The sequence below is a fragment of the Sesamum indicum genome, linkage group LG9 (genome assembly GCF_000512975.1).
Source record: "Sesamum indicum cultivar Zhongzhi No. 13 linkage group LG9, S_indicum_v1.0, whole genome shotgun sequence".
Lineage (NCBI taxonomy): Eukaryota > Viridiplantae > Streptophyta > Magnoliopsida > Lamiales > Pedaliaceae > Sesamum > Sesamum indicum.
This window is the reverse complement of record NC_026153.1, coordinates 2439796-2463510: the sequence shown is the minus strand read 5'-3', so window position 1 is coordinate 2463510 and position 23715 is coordinate 2439796. Positions and strand designations below refer to the sequence as shown.

General features: G+C 36.8%; 5 protein-coding genes across 7 annotated transcripts; 1 reads left to right on the top strand and 4 right to left on the bottom strand.

The window, feature by feature from the left end:
- LOC105170329 (adenylate kinase isoenzyme 6 homolog) lies at window positions 144–1658 on the bottom strand. Of its 2 annotated transcripts, none has more exons than XM_011091048.2 (3): window positions 1355–1658; window positions 580–725; window positions 144–416 (listed from the first exon to the last, which is right to left on the bottom strand). In XM_011091048.2, exons 1-3 carry the CDS (start codon window positions 1544–1546, stop codon window positions 362–364), a joined length of 393 nt encoding a protein of 130 aa, XP_011089350.1. In that variant the 5' UTR covers window positions 1547–1658; the 3' UTR covers window positions 144–361. The 2 variants fall into 2 exon arrangements, with proteins under 2 accessions (XP_011089350.1, XP_011089349.1); XM_011091047.2 differs by having other exon boundaries at window positions 144–468; window positions 1355–1656.
- Window positions 2855–7140, bottom strand: LOC105170328 (exonuclease V, chloroplastic). The gene is made up of 7 exons (XM_011091046.2): window positions 6584–7140; window positions 6245–6349; window positions 5591–5712; window positions 4509–4658; window positions 4264–4417; window positions 3795–3871; window positions 2855–3516 (listed from the first exon to the last, which is right to left on the bottom strand). The coding sequence occupies exons 1-7, from the start codon at window positions 6923–6925 to the stop codon at window positions 3261–3263; spliced, it is 1206 nt and encodes a 401-aa protein (XP_011089348.1). The 5' UTR covers window positions 6926–7140; the 3' UTR covers window positions 2855–3260.
- LOC105170326 (protein disulfide-isomerase 5-1) lies at window positions 11841–16096 on the top strand. 2 transcript variants are annotated; one of them, XM_011091045.2, is made up of 5 exons: window positions 11858–12210; window positions 12769–12827; window positions 12939–13114; window positions 15612–15718; window positions 15813–16096. In XM_011091045.2, exons 1-4 carry the CDS (start codon window positions 12070–12072, stop codon window positions 15704–15706), a joined length of 471 nt encoding a protein of 156 aa, XP_011089347.1. In that variant the 5' UTR covers window positions 11858–12069; the 3' UTR covers window positions 15707–15718; window positions 15813–16096. The 2 variants fall into 2 exon arrangements, with proteins under 2 accessions (XP_020552346.1, XP_011089347.1); XM_020696687.1 differs by lacking the exons at window positions 15612–15718; window positions 15813–16096 and adding an exon at window positions 13470–13742 and having other exon boundaries at window positions 11841–12210.
- LOC105170325 (elongation factor 1-alpha-like) lies at window positions 16456–19110 on the bottom strand. The gene is made up of 3 exons (XM_011091044.2): window positions 18956–19110; window positions 17721–18202; window positions 16456–17627 (listed from the first exon to the last, which is right to left on the bottom strand). The coding sequence occupies exons 2-3, from the start codon at window positions 18180–18182 to the stop codon at window positions 16740–16742; spliced, it is 1350 nt and encodes a 449-aa protein (XP_011089346.1). The 5' UTR covers window positions 18183–18202; window positions 18956–19110; the 3' UTR covers window positions 16456–16739.
- Window positions 21703–22936, bottom strand: LOC105170324 (4,5-DOPA dioxygenase extradiol). Its single transcript, XM_011091043.2, has one exon. It carries the CDS (start codon window positions 22877–22879, stop codon window positions 21935–21937), a length of 945 nt encoding a protein of 314 aa, XP_011089345.1. The 5' UTR covers window positions 22880–22936; the 3' UTR covers window positions 21703–21934.

Below are 23715 nucleotides of genomic sequence, written 5' to 3'. Positions count from 1 at the left end.
TATTCATCTGGACGCCTACATATAACGTACAACAATCCCTTGTCAATCCTGATTTTGTTATGAGCAGATAAGTATGTCAGTTGTCGCTAGCGAGAAGGATTGCTGTTTCATATTTAAACTGAGCAGTTGAGATGATAAAAATGAAGGATGGATTAAGTAATGAAAATTTTCCACTCTCTTAAAAGCCAAAAACTGTAGCCCATCAAATAAGATAACCATAATATAAACTTTGCTCTTCTCTGTGGGACATCATCGTGTTCCTTTTAAACAAAGATGTGAAATCAAGATAAGGAGCTCCAACTTCTAACCCAATCAGTTAAAGTAGAGACGTTTCTATGTATATCATCAATGCAGTCACTTCTTAGTGCCACGACAATATCTTCTCGATAACTGTCTTTGGCCTCCTCCAATAAAACCTGAAATATTTCACATTCAATATTGTTTGAGAGCTTTTTCCCTGTATAACCCCTGCCACATGGGAGCAGACCAAGTAATGTTATCAGCACACAACTACAAGTTAAAAAAATCAGAAATGAAACAACAGGAAAAATCAATCAGATAAAGCGGGAAGCATATTACCTCTTAGTTAGTCGATCATACAACACTGAGTTGTCAGTTTGAAGAACCACGATACGATCAAACCAACGTTCAGGAAAGAAGTCACAACCATGGTGATCCACAATGTTTCCACCTTCCTCCATCAAATCCTCAAGCTCATCACACACCTGACAGAATCAAGCCACATAATGATAGAAACTATGCCCAAAACTTGTGGTTCATGTAATACTCTTTGCTCTATTCCCACTTCTGAAGTGTCCCGAGTACTTAAAAGATTGAAGATAGGTTGTTAACCAAGACTAAGCTATTTTACCACCAGAGCGTATTTCTCAATGCATATTTATATTCAACCAGATTGAGATTCTCCAAAACACCTCCACTGTTCATAGATTTACACGTTTGAAGCACAGTACACACAGGCTTATGCTCTGAATACAGCCCTCCAACTTAAGAATAGAAAAATGTGCCTTCAGCTATTAATTGGTCAGTACATATATTTTTCGCTTCCAAGAACAAGGCTCATTTCCATGCCGTAAAACGCAACCCTAACGACAGAATTATTCAAACATCTATACTTTGCATTGTTTGCAAAGCTTCAACCAACCACTGCGACAACTATATTCCACTGGCAATGCATTCATTATCATTGCAGATAACATAATCAAGAAAGAAAATCTCTCCCGCACCCTTATTTCTCAAATTAAACAAAAGCCTTGCCTACGATTTTGCCCAAAAATCATCGTTTCACTCCCCTCCCAGTTCCATTATATTGACATGTACAAGTAAGACAACTTACAAGGTCTTCGTTGATGACGTAACAGTCGAACTCCTCGTCCCAGCCATCATGGAGGTTCTTCTCCTTCACCAAATCACCAACGTTGATATGCCGAAGACTGGTCGCCTCCGCCAGAGCTGAAGCCGTCGTCGTTTTACCGGTTCCCGGCGTTCCGGTAATCAGTATGTTAGGCTTCTCTCTCTTCTGCGCCATCTCCACACGCTGCCGACTACTGAGAGCGGGTGATTAGGGCTCCGAACAAGTGAACGTTTGATGAATTTGGGCTTTTGGCCTTCCAACTGTTTGCGTGTTTCTGTTACTGAGATGCGACTTTAGACGAATTTATATTTCCCCGACCATGAGATTGAACAATCAAAGGCGCAAATTTAATTTTTTATACTATCTGATTAATTTTCTAATAATTACTTTTACAATTGAATTTTATTAAAACTATATTTTTTACTTCTAATCCCACATAAACTATTTTCAATCTAATTGTCCATTATTCACATTTGATCATTTTTAAATTTCTTCATTATTTTAAAATGATGTTAGTTGTGAAATTTAATTAAAATATGCATTTACACAATCAATTATAAAACTGTGAATTCAACGCTTAATCACTTCTTTCTGAGAATCAATTATGTAACCTTTGGAACAAAATGACGGTTTGTTAGGTGTTTTCGACACTCACAAGCACTATACCCTCAGAATTAAGTCATCTCAACAAATAAGTCCTATATTAACATATCTTAAGCTTTATGTTTAAAATTTATATAGAAACTGATAATAGATAACCATTTCTTACTTAATGAATCCAACATTATAAAAAAAGAAAAAAACAGAACAGAAAAGTCAGAATAAAATCAAAAAAAATAAAACTCAAAGAATAAAGGGTTAAACATTTTACCTTTTTACATACAAGTTTTTCTCCTCGATCTGAAAAAGTACTTTAGCTACGTCCTTATTTTTTCTAGAAAACAAATAAACAAATAAAAAATCAATAAACTAAAAAATGAAAAAAAAACAAAAAAAAAGTTACTAGAATACTTACAAATCACATCACTACAATATTCAGTAGTTTTAACGGTGCATTTTCAAATATTTTGAGTGGATTTTGCTTCTAGGGTTCGTGGTCAGTCGCCTCTCTTTCTCTCTCTCCAGAAACAAGTTCAATAATAAAAACCCTAATTTTGACTCAGCAGTCAGTATTTTCATATATAAGAAGGGGTATTTTCATCTTTCCCTTCACACCAACATTTAATTTTGTGCAGAAAGACAGTATTTTAAATTTTTCAAATCACGGGGGATAATTTGTTTTTTAATTTATCACATAGGGTAATTTACTCTTTATCTCTAACACGGGAGGTATTTTGCTTTTAACCCGATATTTCACATACAACAGTAATTTCTCAAGCCCGGATACCGTTACAGAAATCTGTCAAGTTTGTGGAAGTCTGCATATGCGTATTGTTTTTTTCTGAATAGACATTATAAAATAACTTATATTCAAATTTCTCCTTAAATTCTTCTTTGGACATCACATTTCATCATAAATTATGAAACTGGGATTATTAACAATGCTTCAAAATACTACAGAAATAAGTGCTCGGTTCTTGCAGCACCAGCCTGCAGCTGTTAGAAGCTATACAACCTTAAACGTTTATCGTTGCAGATTGATAGATCATCTGTTTTCTAACATTGTACAACAACAAATGAACTATAACAACCCACACACCGGGAGGTACATGAATAGTATTCCATGGTTATTTACAACAACAATTTAACAATAACAAGTGAATAAATAATGAATGAAGATGGGCAGAGCTAAATTTGCAGCAGCCTCAGCCAGAACCGCAAAGAAGCTGCAACAAAACTGATTGCTTCTCTGCAGGGGAACACTGAATACTAAGAATTGGCGGTTCATTTATGAAGGCGTCTCAGCAGAAAGAATGTCCTCGTTCTTTGTTTTGCTTGATGAACCATTGGGGTCAGAGTTTGCAGGACATGTGGAGGCAAACTTACAAGATCTGCATTTCCAGCGTTCGTCCATTGGAGGGTAGCTGGCTTCTCTCTCCCCCAGCCAAAACTCAAGACAAGATTTAACTTGATCCTTAACCCATTTGGGCTCATAAGCAAACGCGTCTTCGCCTAGTAACGATTGATCCTCCTGTAACTCATATCTGCCCACCACACAAACCAAATTCATCTATTATGGATTAGGAAAGTGAGATGTTGGGATAAAATACAGACTGCAAAAACATGCATGAAGAAACAGGAAAGGATCGTGCCACTTAACATGACAACGGATGAGAGTTCTATTGCCATCCCATACTTGTTTTATTTCTTTTGGGGAAACTGGCAGACCAAAAATATCCGTTGGGATAAGATCCAACCAAGTCTAGAAACATGCAGGATGTCCAAGACCCCAAACCTACTTTGAGGTTGAGTCCAAGCTCACCTCAACAATAGCTGGTCATGAGCCTGAGGCAGCAGGCGACAACTATTTCCATAGTACCTCACCACATCATTGAGAGTCTGCATTAGACCAAACAAATATTAAATTAAAGCAAGCATCAACAGCAGTATTCAAAAATTTTCTTAATAACATTCTTCTTTCTAGTTTTCCCACAAATAAGATTTCACTTGCATAAGTGATCCGCAAATTAGCATCGTGCTTCGTGTAAGATAATTTTTGTTTTAGTTTAACACTGTCTGGCAGGTATTTTAGCATTATTCTCAGCATCAGATTGAGATTTCTTTCGATCGATGAATGAGATAACAGCTGGTTTCAAATGGATCTCTACCCAGTTGATTCTTCAGAGTAATGAGCATATTACAAATGGTGTTGAGTAGCTTAACCAATTCATCTATAGAACATCTCCATGCAAAAAAAATATTAAAAGACAGATCAGATAGAAATTGTTTACCTCTGAAGGAAAACCTGATGTTGATGTACTTTCTCTAATTTCTTCGGATAAAATGTGATTGGGGTTCAATGAGAAGAAATCAAAAAACTTAAGTGATGGAAATTTTTCGGCAACTAAACTGTCCCACATGTACTTGTAGCACATTAATTGAAGCCTGCCAAACAAGATTTTGACTAAATTCAGAGAGGGGAGAAGGGAGGCAAAAAGAAAACTTGTGTCACCAATTGAAATGAGTAATCTTAAACCTTCCATTTCTCCTTTGTGGTTCACTTGGAAGTGTAGCTCGCACACGGGTTTTGGTGTCAACCAATATTGGCAGTCTTTTGGCCTCCGACTCAGGCATCCTTATTTCATCTATTATTCCCACCATCCATACACCTTCTACAAAGCCTACTCTGGAGGCACGTTAAGATAAAATCTAATATAAGTCAGAGTAAACAACTTACATTCCCCTGATTCACACAGCATACTGTAAACATGAAGCATCAATAGTGGTTTCTATGGACAACACATCGAATCCACACAAGATTAACAGTATAATGATTGGAATTCAGCTAAAGGTAGCAAAAATTCGCAAAATAATGTTGGTCGAGTTCATAGTGAATTAATGAATTATTCCAAATCAAAAGAAAAGAGAAGGAATTATAAATTATTACCAACACACACTGCAAATGACAGAACAAGCTGAGCTCAGAGCACTAGTTGCAGAAATTCTCTATGGCAGAAGTTCAATAACATGCTATCCATAATATGACTTAGCTAGGTTAGATTCATAGTAGGTTTTTTTCTTGTCAGAATTCTCATTCCATCGCACAAAACTGTATACACAGGAGAGAAGTTTGTCTTGAGTTTTCTTGGCAAAGCTAGTGAATCTTTGCTAAAGATGAGCTCAAGCAACTTGGATATTGATCATTAAAAACTATCCTCTCTGCAGACTTCCTCTGAAGTATTCACTTAGCATTCTCGAACATGGTGCACTTGATTCAAATGACAACATTGTGCAATCAGTATACAGATCTTCATATTCCCTCATCCTTTCCTAAACTGTTCTCCAACTAGGAGCATTAAGTTCTAGGAGTAAATTCCCACAAAATAAAATTTCATTCATCCAGAAAAACACCATTCATAGATTAGAAGCGTTAATTTCTAGATGTAGAAGGTAGTAACTCTCAAGAAAAATTAACCTCACCAGGTGCCGCACTCTATCTAATGCATGAGTAGCTGGCCATCACGTGTCAAATCATCAACATTCAACCATTTCACTGATGTAAAATAACATCACATACATTTATTTGTATATGAAAATCAACAAAGACAACAAACTTACAAAGGTAACTCGCGCGTTAATCCATCAAATAATAGTTGATTAGCACCAACAATAAAATTCATAAATTTAAGCGCCCACATATCTTCAGCTGATTCAACATGAACCTTTACCCTTTTGATCACCTGTCCAAATTCATAAGAAAAAGTCACAAACACTACCAAAGAGCATAGTGGCGAAGCTGTGTCCAATCCTATTCATACTCTACCTGATCAGACAGAGGTCGAGAATGCAGCAGTAGAAGATCAAATACAGAAGCATCAAAATATTCCAAAATTACAATTGAGGAGCAACAAGAAGATTAAGTAAAGAAACAAACAATTAGGCAACAAGTTACAAATATATCAAGTCAAAAATAATCACCTAAATATCCTTTTCCACTAAATGACACCATGAACAAATTGACATGGGTATATGTTAAGTAATTGCGCGAAACATTAGACATCAGCTCAGTTTCAGTACAATAACAGACTTCATATGGGATCTGCCATGTACACAATATAATGCATGCCGTCATGCATAACATTTTCCCAGAAACAAAAAGAAAAGAGAAAACTAGAAAAATGTGTACTACTATTTCCTGGATTTTCCAAGAAAAAAAAACCAAAACCATGAGAAATTGGTCGTATTTTTCAAAATAAGAGTTTGGAGATATACCTCTCCTTCAAGTGCTGCATGGCGGGCACTACCTGCTTGCATAGCTTTCGTCTTTCCGGGTTTGCCGACGAGTAGAATAAATTCCATTTGCTTTTCACACCATTCCTAAATTAGAACAAGAAAACTAAGACACAAGTTTCAGGATTGGGCAAATATTTGCAAACAACAAAACTTCTTCAAAAGTATTTCGCGTACCAAATCCAATAACGAGAAAATGGAAATCACTTCCCCTTGTTGGAAAATTGTCAGTTCACAGTTCTCTCAATAATGATCCGACTTCAACGTTTAAAGTAATAAATGCGGCAAAGGAACGATAAAATCAAGGAAAAGTTATAGTACCGTGGCTGTTATGTCCGTGACGGATAGACCTCTTCCCCTCCGGAATCGATGCAGAAAAGACTCGAGGACTCTAGTCTTCTTGTTCTTCTGGGGGCTATTCGAGCCAACAACCCCACCCGAGTCCTCGATGTCAGGTGACCCGGTGAACGTACAAGCAGATAGCCGACGCTTGGACAAGAGAGTGATAGAGCGAATTGACCTAGAATTCTGGGGAAACAGAGCGGAAGGCACGGCGGCGGCTAAGGCAGCTTCAATGAGTGCCATCTCCTCTTCGGCGATGATCTCAACGGGGATTTTGGAGGTGTTGTCATCGGAACAGGTGTCGGTGGGTGAGTGTGTCATGATATGGGCAGCGGCGGTCGCGGCTTATTCGGGTGAAGTGACCGTTAGAACGACCACCCCCGATGGAGAAGGAAAGTTATTCCATGTGCGAGGGTCCAGTGGGGACCATTTTGTACTTGCACCAAATGCTTATCGTATAGCGAAACAATTGCATTGTTTTTGGTAACATCTTGTAAGTTTAGTATAAGGTTTTTAAGACAGTTATTACCATATTTTTCTAATCGACGAAAAAATCAATACTATGTAAATGGAGTCATTCGAGTAGCAAATAATTTCATTAAATTAATATTTGATAGAATTGCACATAATCGTCAAATCTACTGTTTTGATGCTCAAATGTCAAAAGAGGCACAGGGGTGAGAGCTATTGTAAAATTAAATTAAATTATTGCTAGGAAAAAGATTATAAATCCTAGGTCTAAGCAAGACTCGTATAAAATCACGGTGAGATTGATGGAGTAAGGAGGACGGAAGCAGCTTATATTATGGATGGACAATAGATTTTCTTTTTGAAAAAAAACAATTTTCAGGATTTTGAACACGCAAAACAGTATTTACTATTGAACGAGGAAAATTTGGTGAGTGGGTGGTGGTGTAATTCAAAATTAGTTTCTTTTATGTTTTCATATTAATGGGATCTTCTTTAGGATTTTGGTGCATTTTTAGAGCGACGGCATTTGTACCGACACAGGTAATGTGGAATCATCAGTTGTGCGCAGCACTTGGTCACAATAAGAGAGCACTTCAGTTTATCTTATCATTCAATGTTATTGTCAAATGAAATCAGACCAAAAAAAATTCTTGCAATGAGACAGTATTTCTCCAGGGGCAATAAAGGAGCTCCTCATTTGAAGCGAAACACTGAATCCTATACCAATAATCAACACATAATTAGCAACACTAGTTTTGCTAACACTATGCAAGAAACCATTGATCACAGCACAAGAATAACTCTATATTCCAGGATGAAAAACATATGTTGATCTCCTTAATAAAACACAAAAGGAGATCCTGAGTCTGCTATAAACCATGGAATGGATTTAACTAACTCGAACAAAAAGAACAATAATAGAGAGGCAACAACAGAAGAAACTATTGTAGAAAAAAACAATAACCAATAATCTATCATATAGTAACAGAATATTCTATATCAACAACATCCTTCAAATTGTTTCAACTAAAAAAGAAGACCTATAGTTTCACTAAGATATCAGCATCCCACCTATGATCCTTCAATACACCAACCAATTTGTGAGTATATATGGGTAACAGACTTCTCCTCTAAGCACCTCAATGAATGTAACAGAATTTTTCACATAAGAACTTGGGGACGTCCTTATTAGCATGGTGTACCGTGTAATTAAGAAGTCCAAGGCAAAAAAACTAAACTGAGGCATGCGTGTCCTACACTAAAAGGCCAGCCAATGTGAAGGTAAACAAATCTATCCATCAACCTTTGTATTTGAAGAATAAATGAGAGAAAATCTGCAAATACTAGACAAAGATAGCTACTCCAGTACGTCTATTTTGGATGATAACACAATATATTTTTCTGTTGCATTAAAATCACAAGTCAAGCTACAGGGCAAAGTCTCAGACATGCATTTCAAACTTTGGGATTGGCAAGATCACAGCAGCATCCAAGGTTTGTTGATCTTGGTTATGTGAATACAGCATAGGAAAAAGATGCAACAGCAGTGCAATTTTAAACACATTTCAAGCACAGACATCGAACAATTCAAAAAATAGATCATAAGGAACAACGGAATTTTACCTAACAAACAATGCTTCAAGAACAAGCTAACAAAAAATTGTAATGAAAATCCATTCTCAAGCTCAATAATAAAATTAGGTAACATGACATAATAGTATTTCCTAGTCCAACTTATCTTAAAAGTGATTAGAAATCCAAAGAGACAACATTCACCCAAAAAACCGACCACCTCACATTCTCACTCAGCAAATCAACCCTGACAACTATTTAAACCTTCTCGAGAATGCAAACGGAGTATATAGTATCAAGTCCGTCAGTCACCCTTTCTCCGGAAGGAGCAGCCTTCTGTAAGTCTGGCGCGCCCTCCAGTGGGTTGGCACAACACTGTCTGGCAGTTGCCGCACACCACCACTGTCTGCGAATGGCTAAACACGGTGGTTCTGCACACACATCAAATCACAGATAAGCAAACATATATATTGTTTTTTCATACATCACTTGATTCAACTTCTTCAAATCAGAAAATTCAATTACATAAGACACAAGAAAAATATAACTTACATGTTAAAGCAACCCTGACACTTGACATCCTACAATCACAAACAGCAAATAAATACAATATAACAACAACAGCAACAACAAAAAAAAAAAAAACAGAAAAAATTAAAAGCACTAATACAATGGGGGGGGGGGGGGGAAAAAAACAAAAAAGCTTGTGCTTCCTCTTCTCGAGCTCCGCCGGTGGGTTGAGCAAATCGTAATCGTTTGACAGAACCTATTGGCAAGCATCAGTTGTCAAATAAACGCCAAAACAAAATCGAAAATCAAACACAAAATCGAGAATTATTGAGAATGCATCATAAATTCACCATCTTTAACAGAAGAGAGATAGCGTGAACGGGTGGAGAGGCGAGAGAAACCCTAGAAGGCTGGAGTGTGGCGAGAGAAGAGAGTCTCAATCTAGGGTTTTGGCAACACTTTATATACACAAGTGAGATGCGTGCGCCGTCGGATATCGCGTGGTGTTTGAATCTCGACCACCTAATTTTGTCTAATAACAAAGTTATTGCTTCTAACTTATATAAACTTTCGCCTTTTAACTTTCAAACAAAAATGTTAAACGGTTTTGTTTTGTTTTTATTTTTAATTAATTAGTATTTCATAGGATAATTATATTTAAAAATAAATAATATATTAGAATTTTTTTAATTATTTACTTAATAATAATAAAATATTTTCACAAGAAATACAATTACATCAACTAATTCACAAGATTTCTAAAAAAATAAAAACACATATCTCCCTTTCAAAACAAGAAAATGATAATAAACACATAACCAAACATAGACATGTGCCTTGTTTGTTTTTGTTTTTATTTTTATTTTTATACTTATTTTTTAATTTTCATCTAATTTAAAAATGTAAATATGCATTTGTTTGAATTGAAAAAAAATTATCATCCTTTTGTCTTAATTATTTTTATTGTTTTATATATATAGGTATTTTCATATTTTATAAGAATAGCCACACTTCTTTACTTAACGGATCGCTACTAGTTAAATAGTTATGGATTCGATTTTCTCTATCAACATGAAAGTTTATGTTAATAGATAATCTGTAAGTATATAGAAAAAAATTATATAAAATTAGAGGCATGTCCTTATCAACGATGGCAATGAGAATTGAAATTAATTAAATTTTTTGAAACAAGAAAAATATAATTTATGTGTAATTGATGCTACCAGAAAATGTTTGGGCCTAGTGATACCTCACAATTTATGTTGCAAGACTTTCTTCATTTGGGCCTATTTATAAGCCTTACATCGAGTTTATCTAATTAGTAAATACTTTATATTTTTTGATAAAATTATAAATACATCCTGTAAATTTGAACTGTAATTTTCATTGACACTTTCTTATAAGTAAAAATTTATATAAACACTTATAAGTAGGACAATTGATTTATGTTATGATTATATCATCAAACATCTCTCTTGCATTTTATATTTTGATTTGACTCTCATAAAATTCTTGACGAGGACATATGGACTCAGATGTTTGGTTTGTCAAATATTTGATAGATCAATTGATTATTTTGAAGAGTTGATAACGGTGTAAGATTCAAAAGCTTATTGTAATTTAAATTGAGCTAATTGTCTTACACGAAAATAACTCATTGGGTATTTCGTTCTTTAAAAAAACAAAGACAAAAAAGAAAAAAAGAAAATGTAGTATTGTGGTCTTATGCTTAAGCTATATATCAGTTCATAGTCAGAACCACTAGTGAACTCATATGATTGCAGTCATTTTCTTGCAATTCTTAGAGTTACCCATTCTAAGCCAATGGTGTTGTGTTGTGACATTCAAGTGGACTTGCATTGTAGTACAGTTGTAGCAAATCACATGTTTCATGAGCGAAAAAACATATTGAAATTGATAATCACTTTATCCATTGCATGTTACAAAATGTAAGATGCAACATATGCCTACTCAGTTGCAATACTCGAGGGGGAATATTGAGGCTGATTTGCATATATTGTATTAATAGAAGATGATTTTCTTTCTATTTGATTATATTTACAGTAGTAAATATATAATTTTTTTTCTGTAGTAGTCTCTTCAGTAAAATATATAATTTTTTTCTCCGTAGTTTTTGTTTAAATTATTTTCAATATATCTATGTCCAAACTATATTGATTTTAAACGTTCATTTGTTTTCTTGCAAAATGATTCTTAATATCTTTTATATACTTAACATAAACCTACAAATGAGCTACTAAATTGTTAACATCTAAAAATAAGAATATGGAGAAAGGGTGAACAAAGTTCGCATTGTGGACTTGGATCTTATTTAGTGTTAAAGAGCGTGATTGGTGCGTCGAAATTGAATAAGGATGGAAAAAAAAATATATTTAAATAATACGAGTATGTTGTGTATAGGTAAAATTTTTGAAAGATAATAAAATTGTCGTTCCTTATTTAGTTTAATTCACATTATTGATAAGTGAAAATGAATGATTATTAATGGAATGAAATTAGTTTTATGACAAATTTATTTATTTGATTTTTTTCTCTTTTGAATTGATTGAATATGTGGAATTCAATTGTATAACAATAACATTTGAGAATGCAGGTTCCATTTGGACACCATTTCCAAATACCTATGACCGCTAATGTATAATTGAAATATACTAAAATCTTCCTAACATCTCATTGGCATCTGAAGAAGTTCAACTTGTGCAATGTTTCGATAACCTTTGTTGAGAAAATTATTCTTCGCGGAAAAAAACAATAAAGGACCCATTACCCTACTTTCTTTTGCTTTTGACATAACCAGAATTTAGGGTTCTTTTCTCCAGCTTCTGAATCCCGACTGTTCTTCCCGGGAGCTCCCGATTCTGAGGATTAACAATACGGGGCAACTTTCGGTCATGATGTGGAACCGTTTCCCCACTCTCTCAGTTTCGGTTCTATTATTATTTATATCCTCCATTGTTATCTTGAGTTCGATAAGCAATCTCTCTGCGAATGCTGAAGTGATAACATTAACGACCGAAACTTTTAGTGACAAGGTAAGGGTTTGTGAGTTCCCTGTTAAGAAAACATACGCGTTTTGGGATTCTGTCATAGATCACGCGTATTTAAAGGTTCTGGATACGCTTTCTCGATCAAGTTGTAATATGGGTTGCTTGAGGTGATAAACTCACAGATTTTCTGTATCAATTAATGATGAAATGTTAGCTGAATGTGGTGTTTTTGTTTGTTTATTTGTGAATTCTTCTTTTTTGCTATCTTACGTGACAAAAATATTAGCCCAAGGCGTTTGGGATGCGTGTTTAATCTCTAATGTAATAGTATGATCTTTGCTCTCAGATGCTTTATTATAGTTGATTTTTGGTTTCTTTTCCAAATCAATTTTCTTTTTCCCTTTAATGTCTCTCACCTTGACTAGCTTTTTCTATCTTTATACATGCTGAAAGCATAATGAATGGCATCAAATATTCGGAGCGAGGAACTTGTTGTAAAATGTTAATGATTGATGAATGTGAAACGAGTTGGACTGAGTCTGTTAGATTTATCTAGGTGTAGTGTGGTTCAAAATTTTCAAGCCCCTTGTGTGGTTTATTTAGGTGCAGGAGAAAGATACAGCATGGTTCGTTAAGTTCTGCGTGCCTTGGTGCAAGCACTGGTAAATTTCCATTGTTGGTCCTATGCCTGTCTTTTTCTTGTTATAAATGAGTTTCACCTTGGATCGAGTACAAGTTATTGTTTGCTTACTAACAATTCAATATGTTTCCAGCAAAAATTTGGGGACATTATGGGAGGATTTGGGGAAGGAGATGGAAGGTGAGGATGAAGTAGAGATTGGAGAAGTTGACTGTGCAACAAATAAACCAGTGTGTTCTAAAGTAGATATCCATTCATATCCCACATTCAAGCTATTCTATAATGGAGAAGAAGTTACAAAGTACCAAGGTAACTTGTTTTTATTTTTTAAGCTGTACTTCTGTGAGAACTGATTGCTTTGTCTCTTCTCTTTCTTGTTCCATCTTAACTACATTTAGCTTGCCCCATTACTTTTTATCCACAATTTTTTATGATGTGATAAAACCTACATAATAAATTGTTGTTCCTTGTGCTTTGGTCTGCTCATTCCCATGAATATCAGTGCTAAACCAGACCTAGTGTTCCAAATTTCCAGTACTATGTGATCAATAAACAAGATTTTGGTATCAGTTAGATACAGAAAGCAATAAAAAGAGAAGATTTAGAAACAATGTACTACATTTTTTCCTTTAAAGATGAACCAAGAAATTTTGTAATTGTCAAGGGAGCAGCATCGGATGTCTCATCAATTGGGAATCTCCAGTATATGGACATGTTGCTGGGTTAATAACCTTCTGCAGCGCAGCAGTTAATGGGAAACACTTGCATGAAATCCGTCGTCATGGGTCACGGTACTACATGAAGGGGAAAAGTCAAATTGCTTGTATTGTCATCTTGTTGAATCCAAATCATGCACATGTTTTATGTTTTCAATAAATCAATCACTTCTAGAAGAATAGGTTCTTCGCGGCTATCAATCGTTTGTCTTCTCCTCCCATGATTGTGTCATTTTTATGTTAAAAAATGCTTCATTAATTACCTCATGTGTTTTCGAAATAACACGTGTTTTATTGTATCTTTATTTAAGAAATTATCAGTATCCTGTTTGTTCGGCTCCAGCCGCTCCACAAATTCCCCCTTTTATCTAAAATGGTAACTGGTACTTGAGTTGGAGTTAGAGCTGGTCAGTCAATTTAGTTTGAAAGGTCAGAATTAAAAATCAAGCTGGGTTTAACTTTTCTTGAGTATTATTCAAGCAAGCTGGTTTTCATTTACTTTGGCTTATATGCGATTTGTTGCTACTTATGAGTTAGTTGATGCAGTGTTGTGTTTTTCTTTAAATCATCGCAAAGAATATTCGTATGCATCTAGTCGTTAAGACCTGCTAAAGACATTGTTGCTCTCACACTCTATTGATGTTCATTCTTTAGAGTTTAACTATCAAAAGGTCTTATGGCATGGCTTACCTTTATATGACAATTTTAAGTGCTGCAGTATACTGATAAAATTTGTTAATATCGAAAACTTAATTTTGTGGACTTAAATGTGCTTTTCTGCAATTATACCTTAAGTTATCACGGTTTCAATTCCTTTCTAGTAGTTTGATTGGGAAATGAAAGACTAAGACCAAATCTGATCGAAACTCCTAACTAATCCAAAAAAAGAATTATCAAATTTGGAATAAATGAATTCCAATATAGCCCTAGTATTATATGATTGTTCCTTGTATTGGTTTCAATATGTTCTTTGTTCAGTAGAGAGCCAAAGAAAGTTATACAAAAAATCGGTGGATTATGTTCAAGATTAAATGGATGATCATAGTTCAGTCTATCATCGGAATTTTGACACAGTGACGTCTTGCAAAAAAGGTATGCTTATGGAGCCTCAGAAAGGAATTCATCAGAACAGGAAAAACTATAAAGCCGTAAACTTTAATATGAGCTACAGATTGGTAGGTATCAACTTATTCTGCCATGCCTCTTGAGATGGAAATGAGATTTGGGCTAGGTGTAAAAGTTAACTTCTACTTATTACAACCACTTGGGTTTTCCCCTGCCCTGTGACCACTTTGGTGGCTATTACTGGTTTGTTGCATATATATTCAGTTTAGTGTTAAATAATATGCTAGTTGAATTTAGCTGTCTAAAATTGCTTATTTTTCTCTCATTTATTTCACATCCATTTTATCCCTTGAGAGTTCCTTAAAGTTCCATATTTTCATTATACAAACAATAAAGTGATGAAAATTAGTGCCTGGACCTGTTCCCCTGTTATTCGACATAGTGCAAACATATAACTTAGGTTTAACAATTATAGATCACTTTTTGTACTTTCCTGGAATTTTGACCTGTGAAGTCTGAGAAAGCCAACAGTACAATTATCTCTTCCGAGATTGTACCCATTCTTTTTCCCAAAAGTTCCTGAATTTGTTTCAAACAAATGTATCCAAAAAGATGAGTATCTGTGCTTGAGAAAACAGAAGTAAATATGAGATGGTCCGAACCTGGCCTTACTCTGTAAAATCTCTCTTCTTGTATCACAACTGAATGCAAGGACGAGAAAATAATGCAATTATTAGGTTTTCGGTTTACAGCTGAGCTTTACACCTAGTACATCCGCACATGTGGCCCCCTTTTTCCTTTTGAGAACACGGACACCATTAGTCATATTAATAATCCTAGTGAGTGAAAATTCTGGGTCCTCGTTTGAACTTGTTATTGATACTGAGTATGAGCATTGTGGTGAAAGAAGTAATATATATACTGAGCATTGTGGTGAAAGAAGTAATATATATACTGAGCATTGTGGTGAAAGAAGTAATATATATACTGGATCTAACTTCCCCTGACAAAACTGAATGTCGCAGGAGCTAGGGATGTCGAATCACTCAAAACGTTTGTTCTGGAAGAAACAGAAAAAGCAGCTGCAAAAGCACAACTTGACCATGATGGCGAGTTGTAACTAACCTTTCAGGTGACCGTGGCCTCCTATTTTCTTCTATTAATTGAAAGCTGGTTTCCCCCCTTCCTCTCCATATTACAAATTGCCCATACACTGTTTGTGGCAGTTTTGGAAGTTCATACTCGGGTCTTCACCTTTGGCTGCTAAGATGGCTAGCCTGCTACAGTGTGTCCTCGACTACCCACCCTGGGACTATACTCTTCTGATGCTGTGCATTAGCTGTCTAGGATAGATTGTTGAAATAGACTTATACAACAAACAGAATAGCTTTTGCTTCTGCTACCTTCCATTGGATCTAATCGTTTGAGCAAAATTTTGTACCATGAGAAATTCTCATTCAGGAATATTTTTCTATCTCCAGCTTCAAGATGGTCTACACATTTTCATTAATACCGTTGAGATCATTTACATTTTCGTTAATACTGTTGAGATCATTTTGCAAGTCGTTGCTCCTCAAAAGTTTTTTGCTGATCAATTTCCAAGCACTCCTTCATGTACGCAGGAGTCGAGATCACTAGGTCATAAGTTGCGGTGCAGAGGGGTTATTTGTCACCCTGGTAAACAGGGCCTAGGGGCACGATAATAAAGGATAAAAAGATTGAAGAGGCTATTCCTAAAAATGACCATTTTAGTTGTTAACATGAATTTTACAGCCAGATAGCAAATTACCCAGGTAAGAATCAGGAAGATTTGAACAATAAATACTGTCAATAACAAAGATAAAGAGCCTTAAAAGATAGGAAATCAAGTTTAAACAAAAATTGAAGAGTTAACTCGTTCAACGCATCTCATCATCTGAAGCTCTTAACCATAAAAAGGAATGTCTACAAATCTTCCACCATTGTCTATTAAGCAATCAGGTTGAAATCCAAATTGCTTAATACTCTACCATCCACGTAAAAGGGCTAGATGACAATGATGAAAACATTTCTTCACCATAACAGCAGAAAAATGTTGTCCAAATAAAAAAGACAATGTGAAAATTGGAGCATTGAACCAAAATTGGTACTGATTTATCTTCCCAGAATTGTCTTCACTTGGCACCCTTCTTTGCAGCAGCCTTTGTAACCTTGGCACCACTTGGGTCTTTCTTCTCAACATTCTTGATCACACCAACAGCAACTGTCTGACGCATATCACGAACAGCAAAACGACCAAGAGGTGGGTACTCGGAGAAAGTCTCCACCACCATGGGCTTGGTGGGAACCATCTTAACAAGACCAGCATCTCCATTCTTCAAGAACTTGGGCTCCTTCTCAAGCTCCTTACCAGACCGCCTGTCAATCTTGGTCACAAGTTCAGCAAACTTAACAGCAATGTGGGAAGTGTGACAATCAAGCACCGGGGCATATCCATTTCCAATCTGACCAGGGTGATTCATGATGATGACCTGGGAGGTGAAGTTGGCAGCTTCCTTGGCAGGATCATCTTTAGAGTTAGAGGCAACATAACCACGCTTGAGATCCTTAACAGCGACGTTCTTCACGTTGAACCCAACATTGTCACCAGGAAGAGCCTCTTGCATGGCTTCATGGTGCATCTCAACTGACTTAACTTCAGTGGTCAAACCAGAGGGACCGAAGGTCACAACCATACCAGGCTTGAGGATACCAGTCTCAACACGACCAACAGGGACAGTACCAATACCACCAATCTTGTACACATCCTGAAGTGGGAGTCGCAGGGGCTTGTCTGAGGGCCTCTTGGGCTCCTGGATCATGTCGAGAGCCTCGAGGAGAGTTGGGCCCTTGTACCAATCCAGGTTGGTGGATCTCTCAATCATGTTGTCTCCCTCAAAACCAGAAATGGGGACAAATGGAATCTTCTCAGGGTTGTAACCAACCTTCTTGAGGTATGAAGACACTTCCTTCACAATTTCATCGTACCTTGCCTTGGAGTATTTTGGTGTGGTGGCATCCATCTACATAATACAGAAAACATAATGTCAGACCTGGCTAAGTCAATGTAAAATAGCATAGAAAAACTAAGAAATTTAAGCATCTAGGTTATCCACCTTGTTGCAGCAGCAAATCATTTGCTTGACACCAAGAGTGAAGGCAAGCAAGGCATGCTCACGGGTCTGACCATCCTTTGAAATACCAGCTTCAAAACCACCAGTAGTGGAGTCAATGATGAGGACAGCACAGTCAGCCTGTGAAGTTCCAGTAATCATGTTCTTGATAAAGTCACGGTGTCCAGGAGCATCAATGACAGTGCAGTAGTACTTGGTGGTCTCAAACTTCCACAAGGCAATATCAATTGTGATACCACGCTCACGCTCAGCCTTGAGCTTGTCCAGCACCCAGGCGTACTTGAATGACCTCTTGTTCATCTCAGCAGCCTCCTTCTCAAACCTCTCAATGACACGCTTGTCGATACCACCAAGCTTGTAGATCAAGTGGCCCGTGGTGGTTGACTTCCCAGAGTCGACATGGCCAATAACCACAATGTTAATGTGAACCTTCTCCTTACCCATCTTTAACTTTGGAAATAATACTGCAAAGCAATATATTGTCAGATCACAGCAATTGAACAAGTACCAGAACAGTCCTTTATGATTAAAGTTACATTAAAACATCAAAATAACAGCTTCATCAAAAGTCATTTGAAAGTTTTAAGTAAACAAATAAACAAAAATGAATACAGTCTATTTAGTTTGTACAATTATCAGTCACAAGTTTATCCATCAAACATCATAAATAATAAGCATCTGCCAAAAGTAACTAATTAACCTAACAGATATTGATGTAAACAAACATATACAGATAAAGCAAATTAAAATACCTACAGCAAAGATTGAAAACAAAAGACACGGATCTCAAGTTAACATCTTCCACAGAGAGAATCAATATTTTGGACAATACTCCATAGTCCTAAACCCATAGAAAACTGTTTTAGATTATTCAAATTTGATCAAGTTTCTATACAGATCTAACAGTACCTTCCACTGTATCACTTTATAGATATGCCTATTACAACTAGAAAGCAACTCAAGCACATGATACTAAATAAATAGACAAAGAAAAAGAAAGCTATTTCAACTGAACATGCCGTAATAAGTCATCAACAACAAGTAATCAGTTTAAACAGATCTATAAATAGAAAAATTGACAAATCACAAAACTTATATGTTCAGTCAAGTATTTAAACATGCCCAGTATACACAAACGCATTCCATTCATAATTACATAGATAAAGTCATACATAAATAGAGATATATATGTAGACAGGGGGGGGGAGGGGGCTAACCTTGGAGAGAATACTAGTTAGAAGAGAGCTCTCCCGCCCGCCGATTGCAGAGTCAGAGAGAGAGAAATTTTGTGACTCGAGTAGAAAATGAGAGAGAAACTCAGGGGTGGGAAAAAGAGCCTTATAAAGGGAGTTCGATAGAATAGAAGAGAGTGTGACGATTAGGGTTTCTGCTGAGCCGTGGATCAAACGAGATCCGACGGATGGAAATGAACAAGTCTTTCCGAACAGGGCCGCGTCCATCCGCTGCCTTAGTGCCCGTTACTCTTAGCTCACTTCGGTAAATTTACAGTTGAACCCTCGTTATTTTTCTCAAATTACCAGTTATGTTTTTTCATTTGCTTTCCCTATTTAAATATTTTCTCTTTAAAACTGGTTTATTTTTAAAACAAAATTTCCTGAACAATAAACAACTGATTATATAACTGCATTTACAGTACAAACACAATAGCCTTTGGTACATACAAAATCATTTACAATGTTCAATAGTTTTGAAGGCAAAAAATTATGTATGTTTTTTTTTTAAAGGGAATAAGAGAAATATATAAATTATGATGGGACATCAGCCCTCAAAGTCTCAACAAGTAGCAGTCCTACACAAAGGAAAAAGAAACGCACCCCAAAATAGGGATGATAGATTTGATATCTTGAATAATAGGACCAATGGTGGAAAAATCAACTCCAATTAACAAATCTTTTGAATAACCGATCGGCAGTCCCCTTTCACGATGCAAGAGCCCCACCCAAACTAAAGGCATTGATCAACCGCAAGACGAATAGCTAGTGCCTCTCCAGAAGTGTTTGCATGAAAAGCGTTATGACAAAAACGCCATGCAAAAATTCTAGCTTTATGTGGTACCTTCGCCTTCCAAATGAACGACCAACTGCTATCAGATTTATTACTCTGTTCCGCTTTGTTAGCTGACGAAGGCTTGATGGACAGGAGGGCAACCTCCGACCGGAATAGATTTAATAATTTCAGCATCTTCAGGATAAAAGAGAAAACCCACCAACTCATAATTCCAACTATCTTGTGAAGAGCTCATAAGATCTTAAACCCAAACATGCTGTAGGAAAGGGTTTCGATGAGTAATAGGAAGAAATGTATGGTGCCTTGGAAACCAAGGATCATCACACACATGCACTCGCTGACCATTGTTGATTCTCCATCTCACCCCGCCTTAATAACTTTACGAGACTCAAGAATGCTTCTCCATGTGAACGACATATTGGAGACCCCGTCTCACGCTCAAGAACTCTCCCAATGTGAAGTACATTGTTCGGAATATTCTGCTGATCAGTTGGTCTGAATGTTTTAGAATCCTCCAACCTTGTTTAGCCAGCATCGCTAAATTGAATCCTTGGAGATTTCGAAATCCCATTCCGCCGTCCTTCTTACTCCAGCTCATTTCTCCCCAAGCCACCCAGTGAATCTTATTCTTGAAGGGGTCATTCCAAAGAAGTTAGCCGATATACTTTCGATTTCTTTAAACAGAGTAATTAGAAGCTTGCACGCTCATGCAATAGGAGGGGACAAAAGCTTGAATAATAGACTTAAGAAGAATATCCTTACCTCCTTGTGACAAAAGCTTTTCCTTCCAACCCCCCACACATTTATTTCTCCCCACCAGAAATGGGAGAATGAGGTACTTTGAAGGGCTTATGTTAATTTGGACTCCTAGGATACGTGCCAGTTCTTTGCGCTCTTCAACTAGAATTTTACGACTGAAAAAAGACCGAAGATTTGTCAAAATTAATTAGCTGGCCAGAAGCAACTCCATACAGTTTCAGTATATGCCGAACTGTTCTCATAACTCCAATCGATGCTTGGCAGAAGATGAGCGTGTCATGAGCAAAGACTAAATGGGAGACCCTCGGTGCATTTCGAGCCACTGCCACACCCCGAATGTCCCCTCGAGCTTCTCTATTCGCCTCTGCACAAAGAATAAATATGTGTCACATACTAATTCTGCAAGGGACCCTCTCTCCCTTTATTTAATTATGCATATTTTATCATCTACATATTTTGAAATGCAGCATCTACACATACTAATTCTCCCCTGCCTTCTCAAAAAACAAAAATGTCATTGAAAATCTGCTAAAGTACTTCATATAACAGGAGGGGCTCATGCCTCATCCACACTGTGTCAGCGTTTCATCCGCTGAGGAATGTCATTCCTTTGTCCCAAAACTGATCAGAAGTCGAGGGTAATTGATGATGATACTGTGCTCACTTTGTTGAGGAAGTATACCAATTCCAATTCTAAGGGCTCAGCAGAATACACACTGTCGAAGTAATGCTCATACATGTCTAGTTTGGTGTTTTACATACATGGTTGTTTTTTGCCCGGGAACCATCAAAGACATCACAGTTGTCATTCGGGATGCTGTTGCATTTACGATCAGCTGAGACGAGAAATGGAGATGAAACAGTGTCATCTATATTTTCTTGATTCACCTCAGTTCGTTCTTCAAACACTGTCATCACATTCATCTTTCGAGATATCAAAATAGCTTTCACCAACGTACCGTTACTGTGCCATTTTAACTGGGCGCTAGCCATTCTTCCTAAGCCTTTCACAAAACCACATGTCTTCTACACTACACGGTTCCATTGAGAAGGATTCCACCTCTGTGGCACGCTTAATTCTTAGTTCTTGTTCTTATTCTCATGATCAATTCAACCTATAATCAAATGATTCTTTATGTTTCATTTCTTCAACAAGTTCCGTAATAAGCATAACCTATTTTTCGGATGGACTTATGATTTTCAGTCCTAAAAATCGTTTGAAAAGTAAATTTTCCTCAAGTCTTTGGCTGGAAGTATACATTGAACGATCGGTGTTGCACTCTTCGAAAAAGAATTAACTCATTCAGTACATATGTCAAACACAACGTGAGCAGAACAGAACTTCATGTACAGGAAAGCATTGTATCTGCATACTAAATCAATCAGAAATCAAAACTCCAGATTTCTATTCAGTACTCAGCCTTATCCGAGAACTTGTATGACGCATAAGAAAGCGTCCCATAGCTCCAGCTATGGTGGACCACCTCACCTCTAGTATTCTCCCCGGCGGCGCCCATCGCCACATGGAGCGGGTAGAAATGGTCGGGTCTTGGGTGCGCCACCCGCGCGTACGGCGCTTTCTCTTCATAATCGTTCACATCCTCATATCTGCCTTCCAGCAGCGCCTCCTTGATCCAATTATCGAACTCGTAAGCCCAGGGAGCGACCGAATCGCCGTTCTGTCGGTTAATCATCCTCAAGTTGTGGGTAGCAGCGCCAGAACCGATTATCAAAACGCCCTCGTCCTTCAACAATGCCAACGCCTTCCCCAAACGGTAATGGTGGGCGGCGTCCTTGTGGGTCTGGACGGAGAGCTGGCACACGGGGATGTCGGCCTCCGGGTACATCAGCATGAGCGGCACCCACGCCCCGTGATCCAGCCCTCGTTTCTTGTCGACGTGCACGCTCCCGAACCCCGATTTCAACAGCAATTCCTTGACTCTGGTCGCCAATTCCGGGGCTCCCGGAGCCGAGTACTTGAGCTTGTACATAACGTCGGGGAACCCGTAGAAGTCGTAGATAGTCTCGCAGGGACCCGAAACTGCGTTGACCGCGGGCTCGGAAGTCTCCCAGTGGCCCGAAATGATGAGAATGGCTTTGGGCTTCTCCGTCAACACCTTCTGCCGGAACGATTTGAGGAAGTGGCGGGCAGGGAGGGAATCATCTATAGAAAGTGTCGGTGAGCCGTGCGAGATGTAGAAGGTCTCTTTAATCCCCTTCTTCTCAGTCGCCATTGTCGTGGCGTCGTTGGAGAACTCGCTGGTTTCAGTTAGGTTTGAGAATTTCAGTGCAAGAATGATGCAGAAAGAGAGGAATCCGATCGCGTATATAAAGAAGGGAGAAATTGTGTGCATTCCGTGGTGGGTTCTGCAAAACCGCCAATCCCGTCGATGTTGACTTTTTCGGTGGAGATGAGTTGCTTACTCAGGTAAGCTTTCATTTTCTTACCTTTATTTGCTCACGGTTCCTACGTTGGTGCTTACGTTTGCAAGAGCACTATAATGCAAGATGAAGTAAAATTATTTTGTTCAATCCACTTTTTCGTCATATGTAAGCTTTATCATTTTGATGTATTAAAATTCAAACTAAAAATAAGTTAGAAACTCGTATTTTTTTACCCAGTTTATAAGCATTTACTATTGTACTTTTTAATTTATCCTTAAATAATTTATGATATTTTATAAATTCTAAGATATATTTAAAAATTTTATGTATTAATCCAAAAACTCTATGGATGGTAAAATTTATAAGCACGAAAAATTTTAAAAATATAATTGTTAAGGCAATTTGTAAAATTCATATTTTTATCTAAAAGTGTTCTCACCATGTAAATAAAAATTCACTTTATATTTTTTTCAATCCAACAAATTATTTATTTCGATATAAAATTTATTTATCTCACATTTCATCTAATGAGACGGTAAAAATCACATACTGTTCAACTCAATAAATTAAATAAAACGAGTATAGGTGAGTTACAATACCCTAATGACGAGTTTTATAAATAAGTGATTTGGATGAGATTATATTAAGATGAATAATATTTTGTTCATTGCTTACGTTGATTGTATTTGTGGTATATATGATTGCATGTTTGATTAATTATGATGTGGTTTGAAGCGTAATAAATTTATAAATGACGAATAATGGTATATACTGATTAAATTCTTAAATAAGTTTATAAATTATG